Source organism: Anabrus simplex, chromosome 1 (assembly GCF_040414725.1).
Source record: "Anabrus simplex isolate iqAnaSimp1 chromosome 1, ASM4041472v1, whole genome shotgun sequence".
NCBI classification, from domain to species: Eukaryota; Metazoa; Arthropoda; class Insecta; order Orthoptera; family Tettigoniidae; genus Anabrus; species Anabrus simplex.
The window spans coordinates 1,635,640,415-1,635,660,465 of record NC_090265.1 but is presented as its reverse complement, the minus strand read 5'-3'; the positions used below and the strand labels follow the sequence as shown (position 1 = coordinate 1,635,660,465).

The 20,051-nt window shown below is 41.1% G+C and overlaps 1 protein-coding gene across 1 annotated transcript in view; it reads right to left on the bottom strand.

The window, feature by feature from the left end:
* LOC136863249 (glutamate dehydrogenase, mitochondrial-like) overlaps nucleotides 1-20,051 on the bottom strand; it is a 274,916-nt gene that overhangs the window by 28,073 nt on the left and 226,792 nt on the right. Inside the window, exons 12-13 of the mRNA XM_068226415.1 lie at nucleotides 11,196-11,400; nucleotides 10,975-11,117 (exon numbers count right to left, since the gene is read on the bottom strand). Of these exons, the coding sequence (XP_068082516.1) occupies nucleotides 10,975-11,117; nucleotides 11,196-11,400 (348 nt within the window). The remainder of the gene's footprint in view (nucleotides 1-10,974; nucleotides 11,118-11,195; nucleotides 11,401-20,051) is intronic.

The following is a 20,051-nucleotide window of genomic DNA, read 5'->3' as shown; positions in this document are numbered from 1 at the left end:
TTGAAAACGAAATTATGTGATTATTATTATTATTATTATTATTATTATTATTATTATTATTATTATTATTATTATTATTATTGTACCGGGCGGTACACCTCTACACCGTTTATTTAAAAGTTGCGCCAGTTGAAACTCCTCTTCTGGAGGAAGGTTGAACTTTATCTATTCTATTAATTCTCTACTTTCTCAGAAGATGTCACCACGTGGAAAATTTTGAGTTTTTGAACTGTGTCACTTTTGATGTGTTTTTGTTTCGCTTGAAGTAAGAAGTGTGAACTTTCTCTTCTAGAGGACACTACTGAAGATCAACAATAGCGCACCCTAGTGCGGAGTCAAAGAACTATTTTGTTGGAGAAATTTTTATTTCAAAAGTTTGTTTCTTGTTAAATTTCTTTCTGTTATTGTTTAAGTTGGCTGTATACCCCTCTTTTTCCCCTTGTTTTAGATTTATCCAATCCCGAATTTCTTTTAGTAATTTCTGACCAATCTGGTGTATCTTCCCCCAACTTGTATCTGTTGCGGGGTCCTATCCAATAAAAACATTGTGGGCGGGTGTTTTCATTCCCCTAACGCCTAGAAACTTCCGCGAGAGTATATAAACTGCTGATTTTGGGGTCTCCGGGCCACTTCTGTTCCATCTTTCAGTGTATTAAGTACATAGCAGGAGGCGGGAAGCGCCTCTTTCTTCTTCAGCCGTTCAACACCAGGTAATGGCCTATTAATAACTTCTTTTCTTGCTAGGTCGGCAGTTTAACACTCGCGGCGGGTTCGAAGTATTTCCATCATGTAACCTTTTCCTAAAATGTAATTACTCTTTTCATCTTTTTCTTGTAAAGCTACATATTGGGATAGAGAGTGCTAACCCTCTCGAGCTCCCACTCACATTTGTTTTGAGGTGAACTTATTTTCTCAAACTATTCTTCGTTTATGTAATGTAAAGTGTTCTTCTCTAAGTCACCTCTGTAGTATGGGATTAGCCCTTGCGTTAGCGGCCCAGAGCCAGATTAGGTTTTAAAAACAAAGTGTATTAGGAGTGCAAGATCGCCTCCTCTCAAATTGTTATTTTAGAGGTCATGTAATCAACCTTCTTTTCATGTAATAGACCTCCGTAGGTTGGGTATTTTACCCCTGTGAATACGTCCTTAGAGGACAGCTTGAAGGTAGAGTTTGGTGTGGCCTTGTGATAGGCTTACAATTTTGAGAGCGGATCGCTCTTTGAAATTTGTTTCTGTATGCCTCGTGCAGGCTTTATGTGTAATGTTTGGAGCCAGTGCTCCTGGGCATGAATGGGGTTTTCTGCCCCTTGGCTAATTTTTTTTTGGAGTAAGGCGGGGCTGATTGCCCAAGAGTTATGAAGTAAGGGCACTGAGCCCGAATCCAGTAATATTGTACCTACTTTTTTGCTACTCTGTACCTGTTATGATTGTTATCTCTTGTTTTTGAAAAGAAAATATAACCTAGTTAAATTTTAAATTAATTTTACATTGCACGTTAATTTCGTAGCTTGAAACCCATTCACACCCGCACCTTCTTTCACCTCTACCTACCACGGATATCTCCGTAACAAGTGGTAGCAGAGCGTGGTTGAATGGGTCTCAATTTAGCCCCTTTTGACGGCTAAACATTGCTTTGATTCGAACTCTAATAATTTTCTCAGTTGCTGGAATTTTTTGAGTTTTTCAAAATTGTTCTGTCATCATGCCCGGCCCTCGCGATGTTCTCCTCCTTAACTACTTGCGCAAAGAGGAGTTGATATACGAGTTAACTATCAGAAATGTGCAATCTGGAGGCACGGTTGCAATCGACACCAACAAGCTTAGAGAGTCCCTTGATTTGCCCATTTCCATCCCCAATTTGGGAGAGAAAGAAATTGATGACTCTCTTTCCACGATCGTCGAGAATATTACTGGGCTAGCATCTGTGGTCAGCTTTTTTGATGAAAACGATCCGTCTCCTAATCAAATTAAGCGTGTGCAAGGCAGGCTGTATCACTTTGCAAATAGAGTTAATGATCTGTTGTCTCTAAAGGTGAATGACTTTCAGAGGAAGGACGCTAATACGCTCCTTGAAACTATTTCTGAATTGTCTAATAAGGTCACTCAATTGCTAACCGGCGAAGTTCCTCCCAAAACTGATCAACCCGCCACGGTGAATGTAGGTAACGAGGAAGAGCCTCCTCAGGGAGAAGTCAATAGGATAACCGTTGCTGCTCAAACTATCTCTGCCCCATCGAACAACGAATCTGAACGCCGTGCGTCATTGGGTAACATCCGCTCTGAATTAACTTCTTTGCCATTGAAACCTTTAACGACTATGTCACCTGGGTTCAGTAGCTTGCCTCATCCATTGGCAATGTTGCTTAGAGGTATCTCTAAGTTTTCCGTCAACACCACCAGTGATGTAATTTCATTTTTAAGATTTCTAGTGGAATTTCAGGATCATGCTCTTGTTTTTTCTCTTTCGCCATGTCAAATTTTGCAAATTATCTATCCGTATGCTATTGGTATTCTCTCTGATAAAATCGTAAGAGCAATTGCCGAGCAATCATCTATTGAGGATTTCCATGCCCATTTGCTAGCTAACTTCATCCCGGCTAGGGCCAGGTCCTCCCTGATTCAGAAGTACTATTACCGTGTACAGCGCTTGGATGAAAACTTGGCTGATTTCATTCAAGATATCAAATTCTACACTAGGGTGTTTGCTCTGCACTTTCCTGAAGATCAGATTGTGCAGGCTATTGTAGAAGGTATTTCGCCATCCTACAGGTCATATTTGTGTTTCGCGGCGTGTCCGCAAACCTTCTCTGAACTTGAAGCATTGGCCGTCTCAGCGGAAGGAGTTAGATACGCCGATTCTTTGCGTGTCGCGAAAGAACCCCCGCCTTCCTTTAGTAACACTCGGCCTCCACCTCGCCGACCAGTCAATCCCCGTAAATGTTATGCTTGCGGGTCGCCTGACCATCTGCGGAATAAGTGTCCTCTGATCAAGTCAAGTGGGACAAGGAATGGAGCAGGGTCATCACAAGGCTGTTTTAAGTGTGGGGCCTTCTCACATATCGCCAAGAATTGCCCAAACTCAAATAGCACCCCCTCCTGCTCAACTTCTGGTGCAAATTCCAGCTATGTCAATAATAAAAAGTGACTAGTGGCGTCGGCTGAGCCGACTAATCCATCTTCCCGAGACTTAGCCCCTAGTAAACAGGTTGTAAATGCAGAGAACGACCAGCCTTCAAATTCATCTTTTGAATGCCCTAAAGAGTGTCTTAGGATTGCGGCGGATACCCCCGCACCTGTTCCTTTTCTTAAGATTGAGTTAAATAACGAGCCTATAACAGCTCTCTTAGATTCAGGCAGTGTTTGTTCCATTATTTCGGCTGATTGGTATTCTAAATTGAAATCTGTTTGTAAACTCCCTGACTATGACTCATCTCCTGTTAAATATGTTTCGGCTAATTCATCTCCATTAGAAATTCTAGGTTCCTTACATGTCAAAATTCGGGTTTTTAAATTTACATGGAAGATCAAATTGTTTGTGGCCAAGCGTTTGTCTTGCCCCATCATATTGGGAGCGGACTTCATTTCTCACACTGGTCTTGTGCTCGATCTCCAGAGTAGGTCGTGCACATTCAAATTTGCGTCCAATTGTAGAATTCCCTTGTTAAAGTGTAATTCTGTATCATGTTCATCTATTTCGCCTACCCAGGATGAGATGTTGTTAGACCTTAGACATCTACCTGAGGAGCAGGCTGATAGTATTCGGAAACTGTGTCAGTCGTTTCCCGAGGTGTTCTCTGATACTCTTGGTGTTACTGACCTTATTGAATACAAAATTGAGGTCACGGATTCGATTCCTGTCCGTTTTCCACCGTATAGGCTATCTCCACCTAAAATGAAGGCTCTGAAAGAAATCATCGATCAGATGTTGAAGGATGGTATTATTAGGCCCTCTAAGTCAGCGTATTCTTCGCCTATTTTTCTAGTCCCGAAACCCCAAGGAGGCTTCAGGCCTGTCATTGATTACAGGGCTCTCAATCGGAAGGTGGTGTTGCAATCTGTGCCCCTTCCCGACCTTCATTCTTGTTTTTTTTTCATGGTTTCGTAAGGCCAAGTTCTTCACGATCTTGGATTTGAATCAGGCCTACAACCAAATTCCCCTTGCCGAAGAGTCTAAACATCTTACAGCGTTTGCCACGGACTGGAATTTATATGAATACAACCGCGTGCCTTTCGGGCTCCCCACGGGGGCAGCTGTGCTCACTAGGCTACTAGATAGGGTCTTTTCCGACATCAAATTTGAGTACTTATATCACTACTTGGATGATGTCGTCGTATTTTCCGAAACCTTTGAAGAACATCTAGATCATCTGCGAGAAGTTCTCAATCGCCTTCGTAAGGCTGGGTTAACTGTTAAGTTGTCCAAGGTTGCCTTTGCTAAGCCCTCTATGTCATTCCTAGGGCATATTGTGTCACCTGATGGTGTAGCAGTCGATCATTCTAGAACACAGGCCACCGAGCTCGATAGCTGCAGTCGCTTAAATGCGGCCAGTATCCAGTAATCGGGAGATAGTGGGTTCGAGTCCCACTGTCGGCAGCCCGGAAGATGGTTTTCCGTGGTTTCCCATTTTCACACCAGGCAAATGCCGGGGCTGTACCTTAATTAAGGCCACGGCCGCTTCCTTCCACTTCCTAGGCCTTTCCTCTCCCATCGTCGCCATAAGACATATCTGTGTCGGTGCGACGTAAAACAAAATAGCAAAAAAAAAAAAATAGCAAAAAAGAACACAGGCCATCCGTGATTTTAAACCTCCCAAGGACATTAAAGGTATCGCCAGGTTCATTGGCATGGTGAATTTCTTCAGGAAGTTCATTCCTAATTTTGCTAATAGAGCGGCGCCCTTAAACCTTCTCCGTAGGAAAGGCATCAAATTCGAGTGGGGACCGTCTCAACAAGCCGCTTTTGAAGACCTTAAATTAGCTCTCTGTAATGCCCCTGTACTTGCTATGCCTGATTTCTCGAAGAAATTCATCGTCCAAACCGACGCGTCGTCGTCGGCGGTAGCTGCAGTCCTTCTTCAAGAGACTGAACTAGGGAGGCGCCCCATCGCCTATGCATCTAGGACTCTCTCGGCTCAAGAAGCAAAGTACTCCATATATGAGCTCGAAGGGTTGGCAGTCTTATTCGCCTTAGAAAAGTTCCGTCTCTATCTGGAACATGTCAAATTCGACTTGGAGACAGATAATCAAGCCTTAAGCTGGGTCTTAGGTAGGCCGCGTCGTACTGGTCGTATAGCCCGTTGGGCCATCCGTATTTCTGCCTTCCAATTCGATGTACGACATATCAGAGGTACTGAAAATGTTGTTGCTGATGGACTCAGCCGTATGTTTTCTAACGACGTCGAGACCCATGAACCTGTCGACAGTTCATCACCTTCCGAGTCCATACTATCTGAGGTTAATGCCATCCTAACAGATGCTCCCATGCTCTTTAGGGATATCGAGAAATACCAACGTGAAGATCCGACGCTGGGTCCGATAATGGAAACCCTTTCTTCTGGGGAACATGTCGTCCCTTATGTTCTGAGGAATGGTGTTTTATGTTGCCCATCGAGGCATGATAAGATGATGAAGGTTGTCGTGCCAGCGGTTCTTGTGCCTATGATCTTCAAGTATTATCATGAGACCCCATTAGGAGGGCATCTTGGAATCTTTAAAACCCGTGAAAAAATTCGTGAAATGTTCATTTGGAAAGGTATGGACGGTGAAATCCGTGAACTTGTAAAAGCTTGTAAATCTTGTTTGCTTAGTAAACCCACCATGTCCACCAAGGTAGGCCTTTTGTCTTCGCATCAAGCGTCGCGCCCCATGGAACGCCTGTATATCGATTATGTAGGACCCTTCCCCCAGTCAAAGGGTAATGCTAACAAGTTCATCTTTGTGTGCGTAGATGGCTTTACTAGATTTTCTTGGTTATTTCCGACTAAGCTGGCTACCGCTCAGTCCACCATTACTTGCCTAAATTCTATTTTTGCTTCTTTTGGTCCGTGCCAATATATTGTATCTGATAATGCTAAAGCTTTTACATCAAATCTGTTTCGTAAATTCTGTTTTGACTTGTCCATCTCTCATGTAACTACATCTGCTTATTACCCTCAACCATCTCTGGCTGAACGGGTTAACCGTAATCTCAGGTCCGCACTTATTGCCTATCATCATGAAGATCATTCTAGGTGGGACACGTCCCTGCATTGGTTAGCTTTTGCTTTGAATTCGGCGGTTCATGAATCACACAAATTTACTCCAGCTTCTTTGATGTTTAAGTTCGTTCCCAACACGCCGCTCTCTAACCTCTGGTCTCTGAATGACATTCTGCCCGAGACAATAGATCCGGACAACATTAAAGATCTTTGGAAGAAGGCTAAAGCTAATCTTAAAGTATCTCATGAAAAGGTTAGGGAAAGGTATGATCGTGGACGGAGACCCACCACCTTGAAGGTAGGTGACCAGGTTATGGTCAAAAATTTTGTTCCCGCGGGCAAGCTTGCCCCCAGATTTCATGGGCCTTGTATCATTCTCGATTTTCTTACGCCGGTTACCTTATTGCTAAGTAATCCAGCCACCGAGAGGATATTTAGAGTTCACCTGTCCCAGGTGAAACCGGTGTAATTTCTGTGTTAACTTGCTTCATATTATTTTGAAAGGATATGAAGGTTATATTTTTTTTTGAGTTTCACTTTTAAGGCATTCTGCCCCTTCTGTAATATTTTGGTTTTAAATGTAAGCCTTGTGTAAAACCTGCCCCGACCCGTTAAACTGCCATCCTGTTCTTGCCACGGCCATTACCACGCTCCCGTCTCCTGCTCCACCTTACACTGTGGCTTCATAATAGTAAATGCCATGGATATCTACACGCCGCTGGCCCCTCAACCTCTCCACAAGCCTGTACCCTCAAAGAAGATGATAGTCCAACACAATTCTGCCGCCTAGCTTTAATGTTTCAGCGCCCCCGCAGCCGCGCAGCGACTGGGGAGGGGGATGGGCCCCCTCCTCTCCAGCGAGGACGACATGTGCACGGCGAGCCGGAGCTCTCCTCCCGGCCAAGGCTGATGTGCGGCGCACGACCTGCTACATGCCCGCAGCCTGTATCTGTTCACCGCGGGCGCGGCGTACTTCAACACCTCTGCTCCCCTCATAGTGCGGGCGAGCGGTATCTCAGGGTACTTGAGGGGTCCGAGCGGCCTCCGTTGGACGCAAGCTGCAACGGCCGGTCTGGCCATCCGACTCAATCTACATCAACTACATGGACAGTCACCATAAGCAATAACTACTCTTGGGAATTCAACAACAATATTTGGTGGACATTGCAAAATTTTTCTTCACCTTTAAGTATTAAAAGTTTACCTTCAGAAATTCAAATTCTACAAACATAAAGACTTTCATTCACCTGCAACAACAACATTTTGAAACTGAATTAAGAAATCTTGTAAATGCTTCTGCTATCTATCTTCGTATCAACATCATTACTTGGACTTTGTTTCAAACTGATTTCATGTGTCACCCCTGGAGGAACTTTTGGGGGGGGAGGTCTGTACCGGGCGGTACACCTCTACACCGTTTATTTAAAAGTTGCGCCAGTTGAAACTCCTCTTCTGGAGGAAGGTTGAACTTTATCTATTCTATTAATTCTCTACTTTCTCAGAAGATGTCACCACGTGGAAAATTTTGAGTTTTTGAACTGTGTCACTTTTGATGTGTTTTTGTTTCGCTTGAAGTAAGAAGTGTGAACTTTCTCTTCTAGAGGACACTACTGAAGATCAACAATAGCGCACCCTAGTGCGGAGTCAAAGAACTATTTTGTTGGAGAAATTTTTATTTCAAAAGTTTGTTTCTTGTTAAATTTCTTTCTGTTATTGTTTAAGTTGGCTGTATACCCCTCTTTTTCCCCTTGTTTTAGATTTATCCAATCCCGAATTTCTTTTAGTAATTTCTGACCAATCTGGTGTATCTTCCCCCAACTTGTATCTGTTGCGGGGTCCTATCCAATAAAAACATTGTGGGCGGGTGTTTTCATTCCCCTAACGCCTAGAAACTTCCGCGAGAGTATATAAACTGCTGATTTTGGGGTCTCCGGGCCACTTCTGTTCCATCTTTCAGTGTATTAAGTACATAGCAGGAGGCGGGAAGCGCCTCTTTCTTCTTCAGCCGTTCAACACCAGGTAATGGCCTATTAATAACTTCTTTTCTTGCTAGGTCGGCAGTTTAACACTCGCGGCGGGTTCGAAGCATTTCCATCATGTAACCTTTTCCTAAAATGTAATTACTCTTTTCATCTTTTTCTTGTAAAGCTACATATTGGGATAGAGAGTGCTAACCCTCTCGAGCTCCCACTCACATTTGTTTTGAGGTGAACTTATTTTCTCAAACTATTCTTCGTTTATGTAATGTAAAGTGTTCTTCTCTAAGTCACCTCTGTAGTATGGGATTAGCCCTTGCGTTAGCGGCCCAGAGCCAGATTAGGTTTTAAAAACAAAGTGTATTAGGAGTGCAAGATCGCCTCCTCTCAAATTGTTATTTTAGAGGTCATGTAATCAACCTTCTTTTCATGTAATAGACCTCCGTAGGTTGGGTATTTTACCCCTGTGAATACGTCCTTAGAGGACAGCTTGAAGGTAGAGTTTGGTGTGGCCTTGTGATAGGCTTACAATTTTGAGAGCGGATCGCTCTTTGAAATTTGTTTCTGTATGCCTCGTGCAGGCTTTATGTGTAATGTTTGGAGCCAGTGCTCCTGGGCATGAATGGGGTTTTCTGCCCCTTGGCTAATTTTTTTTTTGGAGTAAGGCGGGGCTGATTGCCCAAGAGTTATGAAGTAAGGGCACTGAGCCCGAATCCAGTAATATTGTACCTACTTTTTTGCTACTCTGTACCTCTTATGATTGTTATCTCTTGTTTTTGAAAAGAAAATATAACCTAGTTAAATTTTAAATTAATTTTACATTGCACGTTAATTTCGTAGCTTGAAACCCATTCACACCCGCACCTTCTTTCACCTCTACCTACCACGGATATCTCCGTAACAATTATTATTATTATTATTATTTTACAATTTGTTTTACATCACACCGACACAGATAGGTCTTATGGTGACGATGGGATGGGATGGGAAAGACCTAGGAGTGGGAAGGAAGCGTCCGTGGCCTGAATTAAGGTTCAGCCCAAGCATTTGCCTGATGTGAAAATGGAAAACGACCGAAAACCATCTTTAGGGCTGCCGACAGTGGAGTTCGAACCCATTATTTCCCGGATGCAAGCTCACAGCTGAGCGCCCCTAACCACACGGTCAACTCACCCGGTATTATTATTATTATTATTATTATTATTATTATTATTATTATTATTATTATTATTATTATTATTATTATTATTATTATTATTATTATTATTATTATTATTATTATTGCATCGCTGTTTTCATTTTAATAATAAAAACCCTGTGCTACGAAATAAATTTGTAACGTTCCTTTTCAGGAAAGGAGGGGCCCATTTTCATTTATTGCGGCGGCGGTGGGGGGCGAGCCGAGCTTCTTAGCGCCGCTACTGTATATACACATGATTTGAAGTGATTTGACAGAATCTGAGGATGTTCTTGTAGAACGAAACATATCATACTTTGTTTAATAGTGTGTATATTTTTACAGGTATGTTTTTGTAGTGGTATATGTGTTATAATTAGTGTTTTAGCAGACTGAAAATCTCTAAAGTTACATTAACCAAGACGACACTGAAAAATAACAAATTGTTATTTTATCTGAGCCTGCAGAAGGTCTGGAAAAAATTAGTGAATAATAATAATTTCATGTGGCTATTTCAAGCCGAGTGCAGCCCTTGTAAGGAAGACCCTCCGATGAGGGTGGGCGGCATCTGCCATGTATAGGTAACTGTGTGTTATTGTGGTGAATGATAGTGTTCTGTGTGAGTTGCAGGGATGTTGGGGACAGCACAAACACCCAGCCCCCGGGCCACTGGAATTAACCAATGAAGGTTAAAATCCTCGACCTGGCTGGGAATCGAACCCGGGCCCTCTGAACCGAAAGCCAGTACGCTGACCATTCAGCCAACGAGTCGGACAATTAGTGAATGGTATGGACAGAATCTTGGAGAAGGAATACAAGATGAAAATGGAGTGTAGTCGAATGAAGTCAGGTGATGTGGGAAATATTAGATTAGGAAATGAAGTCTTGAAAGAAGTAGATGCATATTGCTACTTGGGGAGTAGAATTACTAATCATGGTATAAGTAATGAGAACATCAAATTCAGACTAGCGCAAGGAAGGAAGGCCTTTCTTAAGAAGAGAAATTTGCTGATCTCGAACATTGACATAGGAATTAGGAAGATGTTTTTGAAGACTTTCGTCTGGAGCACGGCATTGTATGGAAGTGAAACATCGATTATAACTAGCTCAGAACGAAAGAGAAGCTTTTGAAATGTGCTGTTACGGAAGAATGCTGAAGGTGAGGTGGTTAGATCGAATCACGAGTGAAGAGATACTAAATCTGATTTGTGGGAGTAGAACGATTTAACGAAATTTGACTAGAAGAAGAGACAGAATGATAGGACACATCTATAGACACCCAGTTAGTTTTTGAGGTAAGTGTAGGAGGTAAAACGGCAGGGACAGACCAAGGTATGCATATGACAAACAGAGTAGAGTAGATGTTTAATGTAGTAGTTACATAGAAATGAAAAGGTTAGCACGTGATAGGGTGGCATGGAGCCCTGCATCAAACCAGTGTATGGACTGATGACCCAAATAACAACAACGTCTTGGGCTCGGCATAAATACAAAATATACCATATTCATTATTACGTTGTTCACAAAATGCTTGGAGGCCCCTCAGAAATTTAAATCCGCTGAAACATAATAGATATAATAACTGGGTACTGCTGTTAATTTCAGAGAAATACAATTCTACTTACGATCGCTGTATTCTCCATGGTGTAGTCAAGACCAGTATTAACTATATCCCTCTCAGCAGCTCCACAGATTCTCTCCATGAATTCTTTACTAGGCGTAATTTTCACATCTAGGTTGCACCTTTTTAAGGACGCTTCCATGGAATCTATTGAAAGAAATCGTTATTATAAGGAATGTGTGACTCATATTAGCAGTATAAATAGTGCATGTTAACAGCGTTTACCTAACAGGTAATAATTTGTATCCTTCTCCCATTTGAAGTGCAATCGGCCATATGAGACGTGGTTCAGGTTCTTGAGCCACTCGAAGTAAGACACAGTGACACCTCCCGCATTGCAGTACAAATCAGGAACAATGAGCACTTTCTTATCAAGTAGGATCTGGTCTGCTCCAGGAGTCATGGGGCCGTTTGCTCCCTCAGCTACGATCTGAAAATGACAGCGTAGTGTGACGGTAGGCTATATGTATAACTGTTAAATTCATACTTAATACCTCAAATAGCTTTATTTATGTTTTGTAACTTGTTTAGTTCAGTTAGTTATAAACAACATAACTTCTTAATTATTATCACTTTTATTTAATACTTATATGTATATTTGCGTAGCTGCTAAATCCATACTCAATCATAACACTAAGAACTTTATTTTTTGTAACATTTTTGTTTAGTTAAGTATAAATAATTTAGTAAGTAGTTACTTAATCTATAATTATTTTATATAATTAATTGCTATTTTGATTTCTATAATAATTTTAAATTATTTAGTAGGTAAGACACCATATTCGTATCTTTACGTACGAATGTTTTTTTTAAGTAATTTTAGTTAATATGTAAATTTAATGTAGGTATTGTACCAGGAATGCCTAGGCCCTGGCACACATGGATTAAAAACTTTATTTCAGCATACAATTCCCTTCCGATATGTGAACAGCTGAGCGAAGGAACATTCCAGTAACTACCAGACTCCACGAACAATCCAGGCAAGGCCAAGTGACGTCACCTGCCGCTTGTAAATTGCTTCCCCTAGAGACGTTTCTCGAAGTTTTTCTTTCATGAACTTTTTAACGCCTTAACAAATTGCAACAGGACCAACGCTAAATTGTAGCTGACGTTATAAAAGTAAAACCCAGCAAATTTCAAGTCAATCTGTCAAGTAGTTTTTGGATTATTACAATTTAAAGTTTGAGAAGAACGTGCACTCTCAGTCACATGATTCACAGCGCCACCCCTCCTGGCGGGGATATATATGCCACTATGTCAAGGCCGGCAAGCTGTGTGTGTGTGTGTGTGTGTGTGTGTGTGTGTGTGTGTGTGTGTGTGTGTGTGTGTGTGTGTGTGTGTGTGTGTGCAGTCTGTCAGTGCAGTCTCGTTCGCAAAGAAGTACACTCTGTCGCGTTTGAGTCCGTAATAATGGCCATAATCGATCGCCGGTGAACTTATAAAAGACCCTGCACCGTACTTATTCTATCGTGCTGCGACTACGATAAAATTCAGGACATTTCGGAAGATCACACTTGTGAACTTATTGAAGTGAGAAGTCAAGTATTTGATATTCACAGACTAGCGCATGACATGTGAACTTTGTTAATTTCGCATAATAGTGAACTACTACGATATCTCAAACTGTCGTGTGTGATAAACAGAAACCATCAGTTACGGTAACCCTAATTATTCTAGGACTCATTTCTTTTAAAACAGTACATCCTTGAACTGTGTCTCTTTATTTACTCAGTGTTCGAGCCATATCAGGACACGACTTTCTCCAGTAATAAACTTGGTGAATATTAAGAACTTTTTATTAGACAATTCATGCTAATATAATATAATCATGATCAGGAAACCAGCTTTATCTGTTTACGATATTGGTTCAGAGACTATGATCAGAGACTGTGATAAAAATTATTTTCAAGTGTTTGAACTGTGTATTTATAGACGTTATCAGTGACAATTTTAAATAGTGTCTTATGCAGCAAGGACTGTAATTATTCACTTAGCATCATAAAATTAGAATAAGAGCTAAACTGTGTTACGACAGTGAATGATAATATCTGTGATTACTAATCGCACCAATTGAACTTTCCGTGTTAAAATATCACCTCCCAGAGCAGCGGAATTCTTGGTGAAATACTTCAAGATCCAGTTACATCAGACATCATTTCATCTATGGTACCCATCAAGGGGCGTCAACGTGGTCTCTTCATGGAACATCCCCGAGTTCGAGTCTCCGTCTGCACTCCGCGGAATGTTCCAGACTCACATTCAACATTTGTAAGCAAAATCTTCTCTTCTAAGTGAGTAGTCACAAACTGACTTGACTTTCTTTTCATTAATCCTGAGCAGTGATATTCTCAGTGCTACGTGTGAACAAAATTTCATAACTTTTTATCCTTACCAAGAAGTTCATATTTAGTGATAGATTTATTTTTCAAATTTAATAACTAATTCATGTTCACATTACGTAAAACTTCAGGGTTTTCAAGTGTTTTATGATCCTTAATTTCAATGCTAACGAAGTGAGAAACATTAATCCAGAAGTTAAATTTTTATTTCAATTTTTCAATAATAAGTGAGTGTTCATTTTTTTGGATTTAATACGTAGAAAGACTCTAGGTTCAAGACAAATACTTAGTGTTTTCATAAAAGTTAAAAAGACTATAGGATCAGTGATATTCATTTATTTTTTCTCGAACTGACTTCAAGAAGATCTCCGTTTAAACCTTTGATTTTGATGAAAAATTTGAGCCCTATATTAATATTGCAGGGCAATGAATCTTTGAACATTATAAATAAATTGTTAACAAAAGTACAACCATCTATTATTCGCCCTGCGGTTCTATCCTGTTCTGTATCGGCTCCAAAATCACCTTCCACTACCTGAGGTCCTTCTCATGCCCAATACCCACTAACTTTTCCTGGTACAGTATGTACATTAATTCCGGCCTCGTGGTGTAGGGGTAGCTTGCTTACCTGTTACCCGGAGGCCCCGGGTTCGATTCCCGGTCAAGTCAGGGATTTTTACCTGGACCTGAGGGCTGTTTCGAGGTCCACTCAGCCTACGTGATTAGAATTGAGGAGCTATCTGACGGTGAGATAGCGGCCCCGGTCTAGAAAGCCAAGAATAACGGTCGAGAGGATTCTTCTTGCTGACCACACGACACCTCGCAATCTGCAAGCCTTCAGGCTGAGCAGCGGTCGCTGCTAGGCCAAAGCCCTTCAAGGGCTGTAGTGCCATGGGGATTATTATGTACATAAATAGTTTTGAATAACTTGGTGTAAATAGTGTATTAAACTGGTTAGTTGCAAGAGAAGGCTACATGACCTTAATATTGCCAAGATAAATATATCAGTAACCAATTAAGAAATCAACCAATCAACCAATCAGTAAATCAATATAATTTAATGTAGGATGACCCAATTAGTACTCACACTACACACAGTTATATTTCAGAATAGATGACAACAGTTCCCTATTTAGTGGCTATTTACAAAGGTTTTAGTCCTCAAAGCATGTCTCCAACTGGGCAATCTTTACCTGGAACGCTGACCCTTCAGTAATCTTCATTATAAAATGTCGAATGGCTTTTAGTGCCGGGAGTGTCCGAGAACATGTTCGGCTCGCCAGGTGCAGGTCTTTTGATTTGACTTCCATAGGCGACCTGCGCGTCGTGATGAGGATGAAATGATGATGAAGACGAGACATAAACCCAGCCCCTATGCCAGCGAAATTAACCAATGATGGTTAAGATTCCCGACCCTGCCGGGAATCGAACCCGGGACCCCTGTGACCGACAGCTCACCTTTCACTTCGTTCCGCACGCTCATTCACTCCACTCAACAGCTTCACGCACACAGATTCCAACACAGTGTCTGTTAGCAATAATGATGCTCGACTCCAGATAAGTCCATCACTCATACAATCATTTCACGTGGCCGTTCCACATAGTGAACTACTCAGCAAAACAATAACACAGCACCAGTAAACAACAGTGACCACACTTTAACATTACTCTCCGACGTACTCGTTCAATACACTCACCGACAACAACCACGACCGGCGCTTGCCCCCAGGGAGGTTCACGCATCCAAAGGAATATACAGGCTGGGGACTTGGGAGCGTAATATGAAATTCATAGATTAATTCTCACTAATTAAACAAATAAAAGAAATTGTTCTACTGGGGTATCTAAATGATATCGACAGAAATCAGGGATGCTCTTCGTGTTCTATAAAGAGCGATGGGCGCAATCGTATTGGCGGAGAAATGTTCTTTCGAGTATATGAGTTTACTTTGTCACTTCCGGACGCACGATTCAAATTGATGAACTCGCCGTATTTGCTGGGCCGGAGCGTAAACCGCTGCCCGCTGCTCTGCTTCAGGGAAGTGCGGGATGGAGAAAGAGATAATGGCAAAGATTCTTCGTTCGACTCGCGCAGACATGTCCTTGTCTCTTACAGGCAATGTCCACAGTTTGTCTATTAAGTAGGCGTAATTGCACACACAGTACAAGAACGCACAGTAATTAATAGGAATTAATTAATTAGAAAAGGTTATTCCACTGAAGCTCAACTTGTAGGATTCCAGCAAGATATAGCAGATATCCTGGATTCAGGACGTCAAATGGACTGTATCGTGATTGACCTGTCTAAAGCATTTGATAGGGTGAATCATGGGAGACTACTGGCAAAAATGAGTGCAAGTGGACTTGACAAAACAGTGACTGAATGGGTTGCTATACTTCTAAAAATAGAACTCAAGAGAATGACAGTGGGTGAAGCTTTATCTGTCCCTGTAATGATTAAGAGGAGAATTCCTCTAGACAGTGTTATTGACGCGTTATGTTTTCTTATATATAGCAATGATATGTGTAAAGAAGTGGAATTAGAGATAAGGCTTTTTGCATATGATGTTATTCTGTACAGAGTAATAAATAAGTTACAATATTGTGAACAACTGCAAAATGACCTCGATAATGTTGTGAGATGGACAGTAAGCAACGATATGATGATAAACGGGATTAAAAATCAGGTTGTGAGTTTCACAAATAGGAAAAGTCCTCTCAGTTTTAATTACTGCGTTGATGGGGTGAAAGTTCCTTTTGGGGATCATTGTAAGTACTGTAATAATCGTGGTCGCCACGACATGTACATAATTTGATTGCCCACCCGAATTAATTGTATATATATGTATCATGTATCATATGTAATTTTATTCATTATTACCGTCCATCATCATCATTTATATAATTGTACGTAAGAACGAGATATAATTTTTAATTGTAATATATTAGAATATTCCGTGGTAATGTCAAGACAGGTCTTGCGCTAACAGGCTACTTGGTGTCTCGCAATAGTACAGGAAGGTTAATTTTGGATGGTTCTTGGAAACGTACGCAACACCAAGAGGAAGATACCTAATTTCGTTGTTGCGACGCTAAATTACCCCATATCACATGCTCCTATCAGGAGGGCTTTTTCTGTCAAGGACAGACACTTCATCTATATATCGACAGGGTAGTAACGTATATCGGCTCTCATTGAAACGAGATGTCATGCGACACCAAGGGAGGAAGTGGGAATCTGAAGAGGATTTATATAGATCTACACGGCGTGGTGAAGATCATTCACCTTTCTTCTTCATTCTGCATTCTGCATCCTGCTTTCTTGGGTCTCCATTCTCAGGTAGTCCACGGGCTGTTAAGAGTCACTCTGCTTTCTGAGTGCATCGCTTACGATGTGCTTATACTCAACATTTCGTATCGGCTCTCTGAGACTTACTCAGATTATTTAGAAAGACAAGTTCAAATAATATAGAAGGACTGGATGTTTTCCGTTCTCTCTATTCAATTAATTCCGATGTGGAATTTCACACTGTAAGGCTGGTACTATGTTTTTGGTACTCAGCACAATAGGGAGTGATAGATTCAGGGCGGAATCCATTCCATGAAGCAGATGCCAAGGATGATGCTGGTGGAAGAGGGACGACAACGATCAACCACGGAAGCAGACGACGAAAAGATCAACCTACGGTGAACATTAGTAATCCCTGTTAACGCAAGTCCGCGCGTGTAGTAATGAATTGCAATCTCAGTCAGTAAATTTTAATTTTGGTAAAAACTCGTTTTTACGTAATTTCATCTTTTTTGGAATAAATGGTTTTTCTTTTTGCATCGTTAAATAATTGACTTTTTAGTAGGTTCCCTATGTTTTTCCACATGGTATCTAATGGTTAGTATCCCTATACCTTACGACCGAGATAGTCTCATTAAATTATGTTTAGTACTTTTTATATCTAAATTCGGTTTCAAATTACATTTAATTTCGAAGCCTGGCGTCCAGCGTGCAATTGTTTTTAATTATCTATATCGGGTGTTTGATCCGTTACAGTACCTAGGTCATATAAGGAAAGGCCTTCATTGGGGTAATCACACAAATATGATTATATATAAAGGGTACAGATCTCTGCACATGGTTATGAGGGTATTTCTGGGTTGTAGTAAGGACGTAAAGGAGGGGACAAATAAGTCTCTGGTAAGACCCCAACTAGAGTATGGTTCCAGTGTATGGGACCCTCACCAGGATATTACTTATTCTAGAAATGGAAAAAAATCCAAAGAAAAGCAGCTCGATTTGTTCTGGGTGATTTCCGACAAAAGAGTAGCGTTACAGAAAAATGTTGCAAAGTTTGGGCTGGGAAGACATGGGAGAAAGGAGACGAGCTGCTCGACTAAGTGGTATGTTCCGAGCTGTCAGTGGACAATGACATCAGAAGACGAATAAGTTTGAGTGGTGTCTTTAAAAGTAAAAAAGATCACAGTATGAAGATAAAGTTGGAATTCAAGAGGACAAATTGGGGCAAATATTCGTTTATAGGAAGGGGAGTTAGAAATTGAAAAAACTTATCAAAGGAAATGTTCAATAAATTTCCAATTTCTTTGTAACCTTTCAGGGAAAGGCTAAGAAAATAAGAGGGAATCTGCCACCTGGGCGACTGCCCTAAATGCAGATCAATAATAATTGGTTGATTGATTGATGAGACACACTTGTCAGTCAAGGAATGCACCCGATCGTCTGTTGATCTCAGTAACGTTCTTTAGTTATTTAACATGTGTGAAGATGTATTGATAGTGTGTTACTTTACTCACAATATTGTAAAAGGAATATGATGGTGGTGGTGATTATTGTTTTAAGAGGAAGTACAACTAGGCGACCATCCCCTATATAACATTAATCAGAGAAAAAATGGAGCTGTCGGCCAAAGAAAGACAAAGACCTCGAAGGGCGTGAAAATGAAAGACTCCCTAAGCCTCAAGTGCTCTAATAACGTCGGGGTCGGAAAAGAACAAGAGTTGACCAAGGGAGGTCGAATATTATAGGGGTTGAAATCCACTATCTCCCGAATGCAAGCTGATAACTACGTGACCCAAATCACGCGGCTACTTGCTCGGTGAGATGCTGAACTCTGTGGTAGTGCTGTGGGTACAATAGCTGTTCACGCAATATACGATTAGCAGTCTACTTAAATGTACCTCCTTCTCTTGCCAAGCTCCTTGTGCTCATAGTCGGTCCCTCTTCGACAAGTTGTCTTTTAAATCCTTCTTCCCGCCGAAGCTCCAAGGGATCGCGATGCGATCCACGGCACTCGATCCGAGAATGAAGCGAGCCTGAGTCCTGGAGCCTTCAGCACACAGCGGCGGACGTTCTGCTGTTGGAAATACGGCGGTTTGGAAATCTTTGCCTACACAGCTCCGTAAACGAGGTGAATATCAGCTGCTTCTGCACATGCAAATGTCTCCGTTATGTAATGTGATGTTGTTAGCCCACTACTGCGGGACAGGCAACAACAACTTGTCAGCAATGACAGTGGGGCAGGTAGGGTGGAGTCTACATCCAGTGTCGCATTCACTTGTTCACGCACTACTACTGAGTATAACGTCACTCGGATTGTTTGTATAACAGCTGCGTAGGATCATTTCCTCATCTGATTGGTAAACGTAGAGTTAACAGTGTCTTGAGATTCAAACATATTACATTTAAAATAAATGCATTTTGGAATAAATCAATGGAGCGAAGGCATGCGTAGTAGAAATAATAATAATAATAATAATAATAATAATAATAATAATAATAATAATAATAATAATAATAATAATAATAATAATTGTACCGGGCGGTACACCTCCACGCCGCGAATTCAAATATATTGCGCCAGTTGAAACCTCTCTACAGGAGAAAGCCTGAACTTTAACAAACTGTATTAACTCAACGGTTTCTCGGAAGATGTCACTAGTGTAAATTTGGTAATTTTGAAGTGTTCTGAACTGTGTCTATTTTGATTTGTGTTTGTTTGCTCCGTATCAAGAACTTTGAACATTCTCTAACAGATGTCGCTACCCAAAACTATGGTAACACACTCTGATGCAATGGAATGAACTTTCTTGAAGAAATATTGTATTCCTAAGTTTTATTTTACTAAATTTTGTTCTGTGGTTTGTGGGTTGGCAATGTAAATCCTTTCATTCCGCCCGTTTTGAATGCAAACAATCATAAATTTACGTAATTAATTTTCCACCAATAAGGTGTTTCTTCCTCATCTTGTGTATTAGTTTTCGCTGTTGGCCAATAAAAGTTCGTGGGCGGGTTGTTATCATTCATGAAAGGTCTCGAATGTTCCACGAGGGTATATAAACTGCTGATTTTCTTGTCTCGGTACCACTTCAGTAACATCATTCTTAGTGTGTGAATATGTAGCAGGGGGCGGGAAGCGCCTCTTTCTTCAAGCAGCAGTTCATCTACAAGGTAATGGCCTGTTAACATCTTCATTTCTTGCTAGCTCAGCAGTTTAACTCTCGGGGAGGGTTCGAAACCTTTAGTATGTAACCTACCTTTTTACCATGTAAATTCTTTTCTGTCTATCTACAAATTACAAATCTGTAAAGCGGGGATAGAGAGTGCTTCACCCTCTTGAACTCCCCTTCATTTTGAATTTGAGGTGACTATGTTTTCGTAACCGTTTTGTCTCTTCCTTCTTAAGGTCTTAAACTTATTTGCCGACTAGTCACCTCCATAGATTGGGATTAGCCC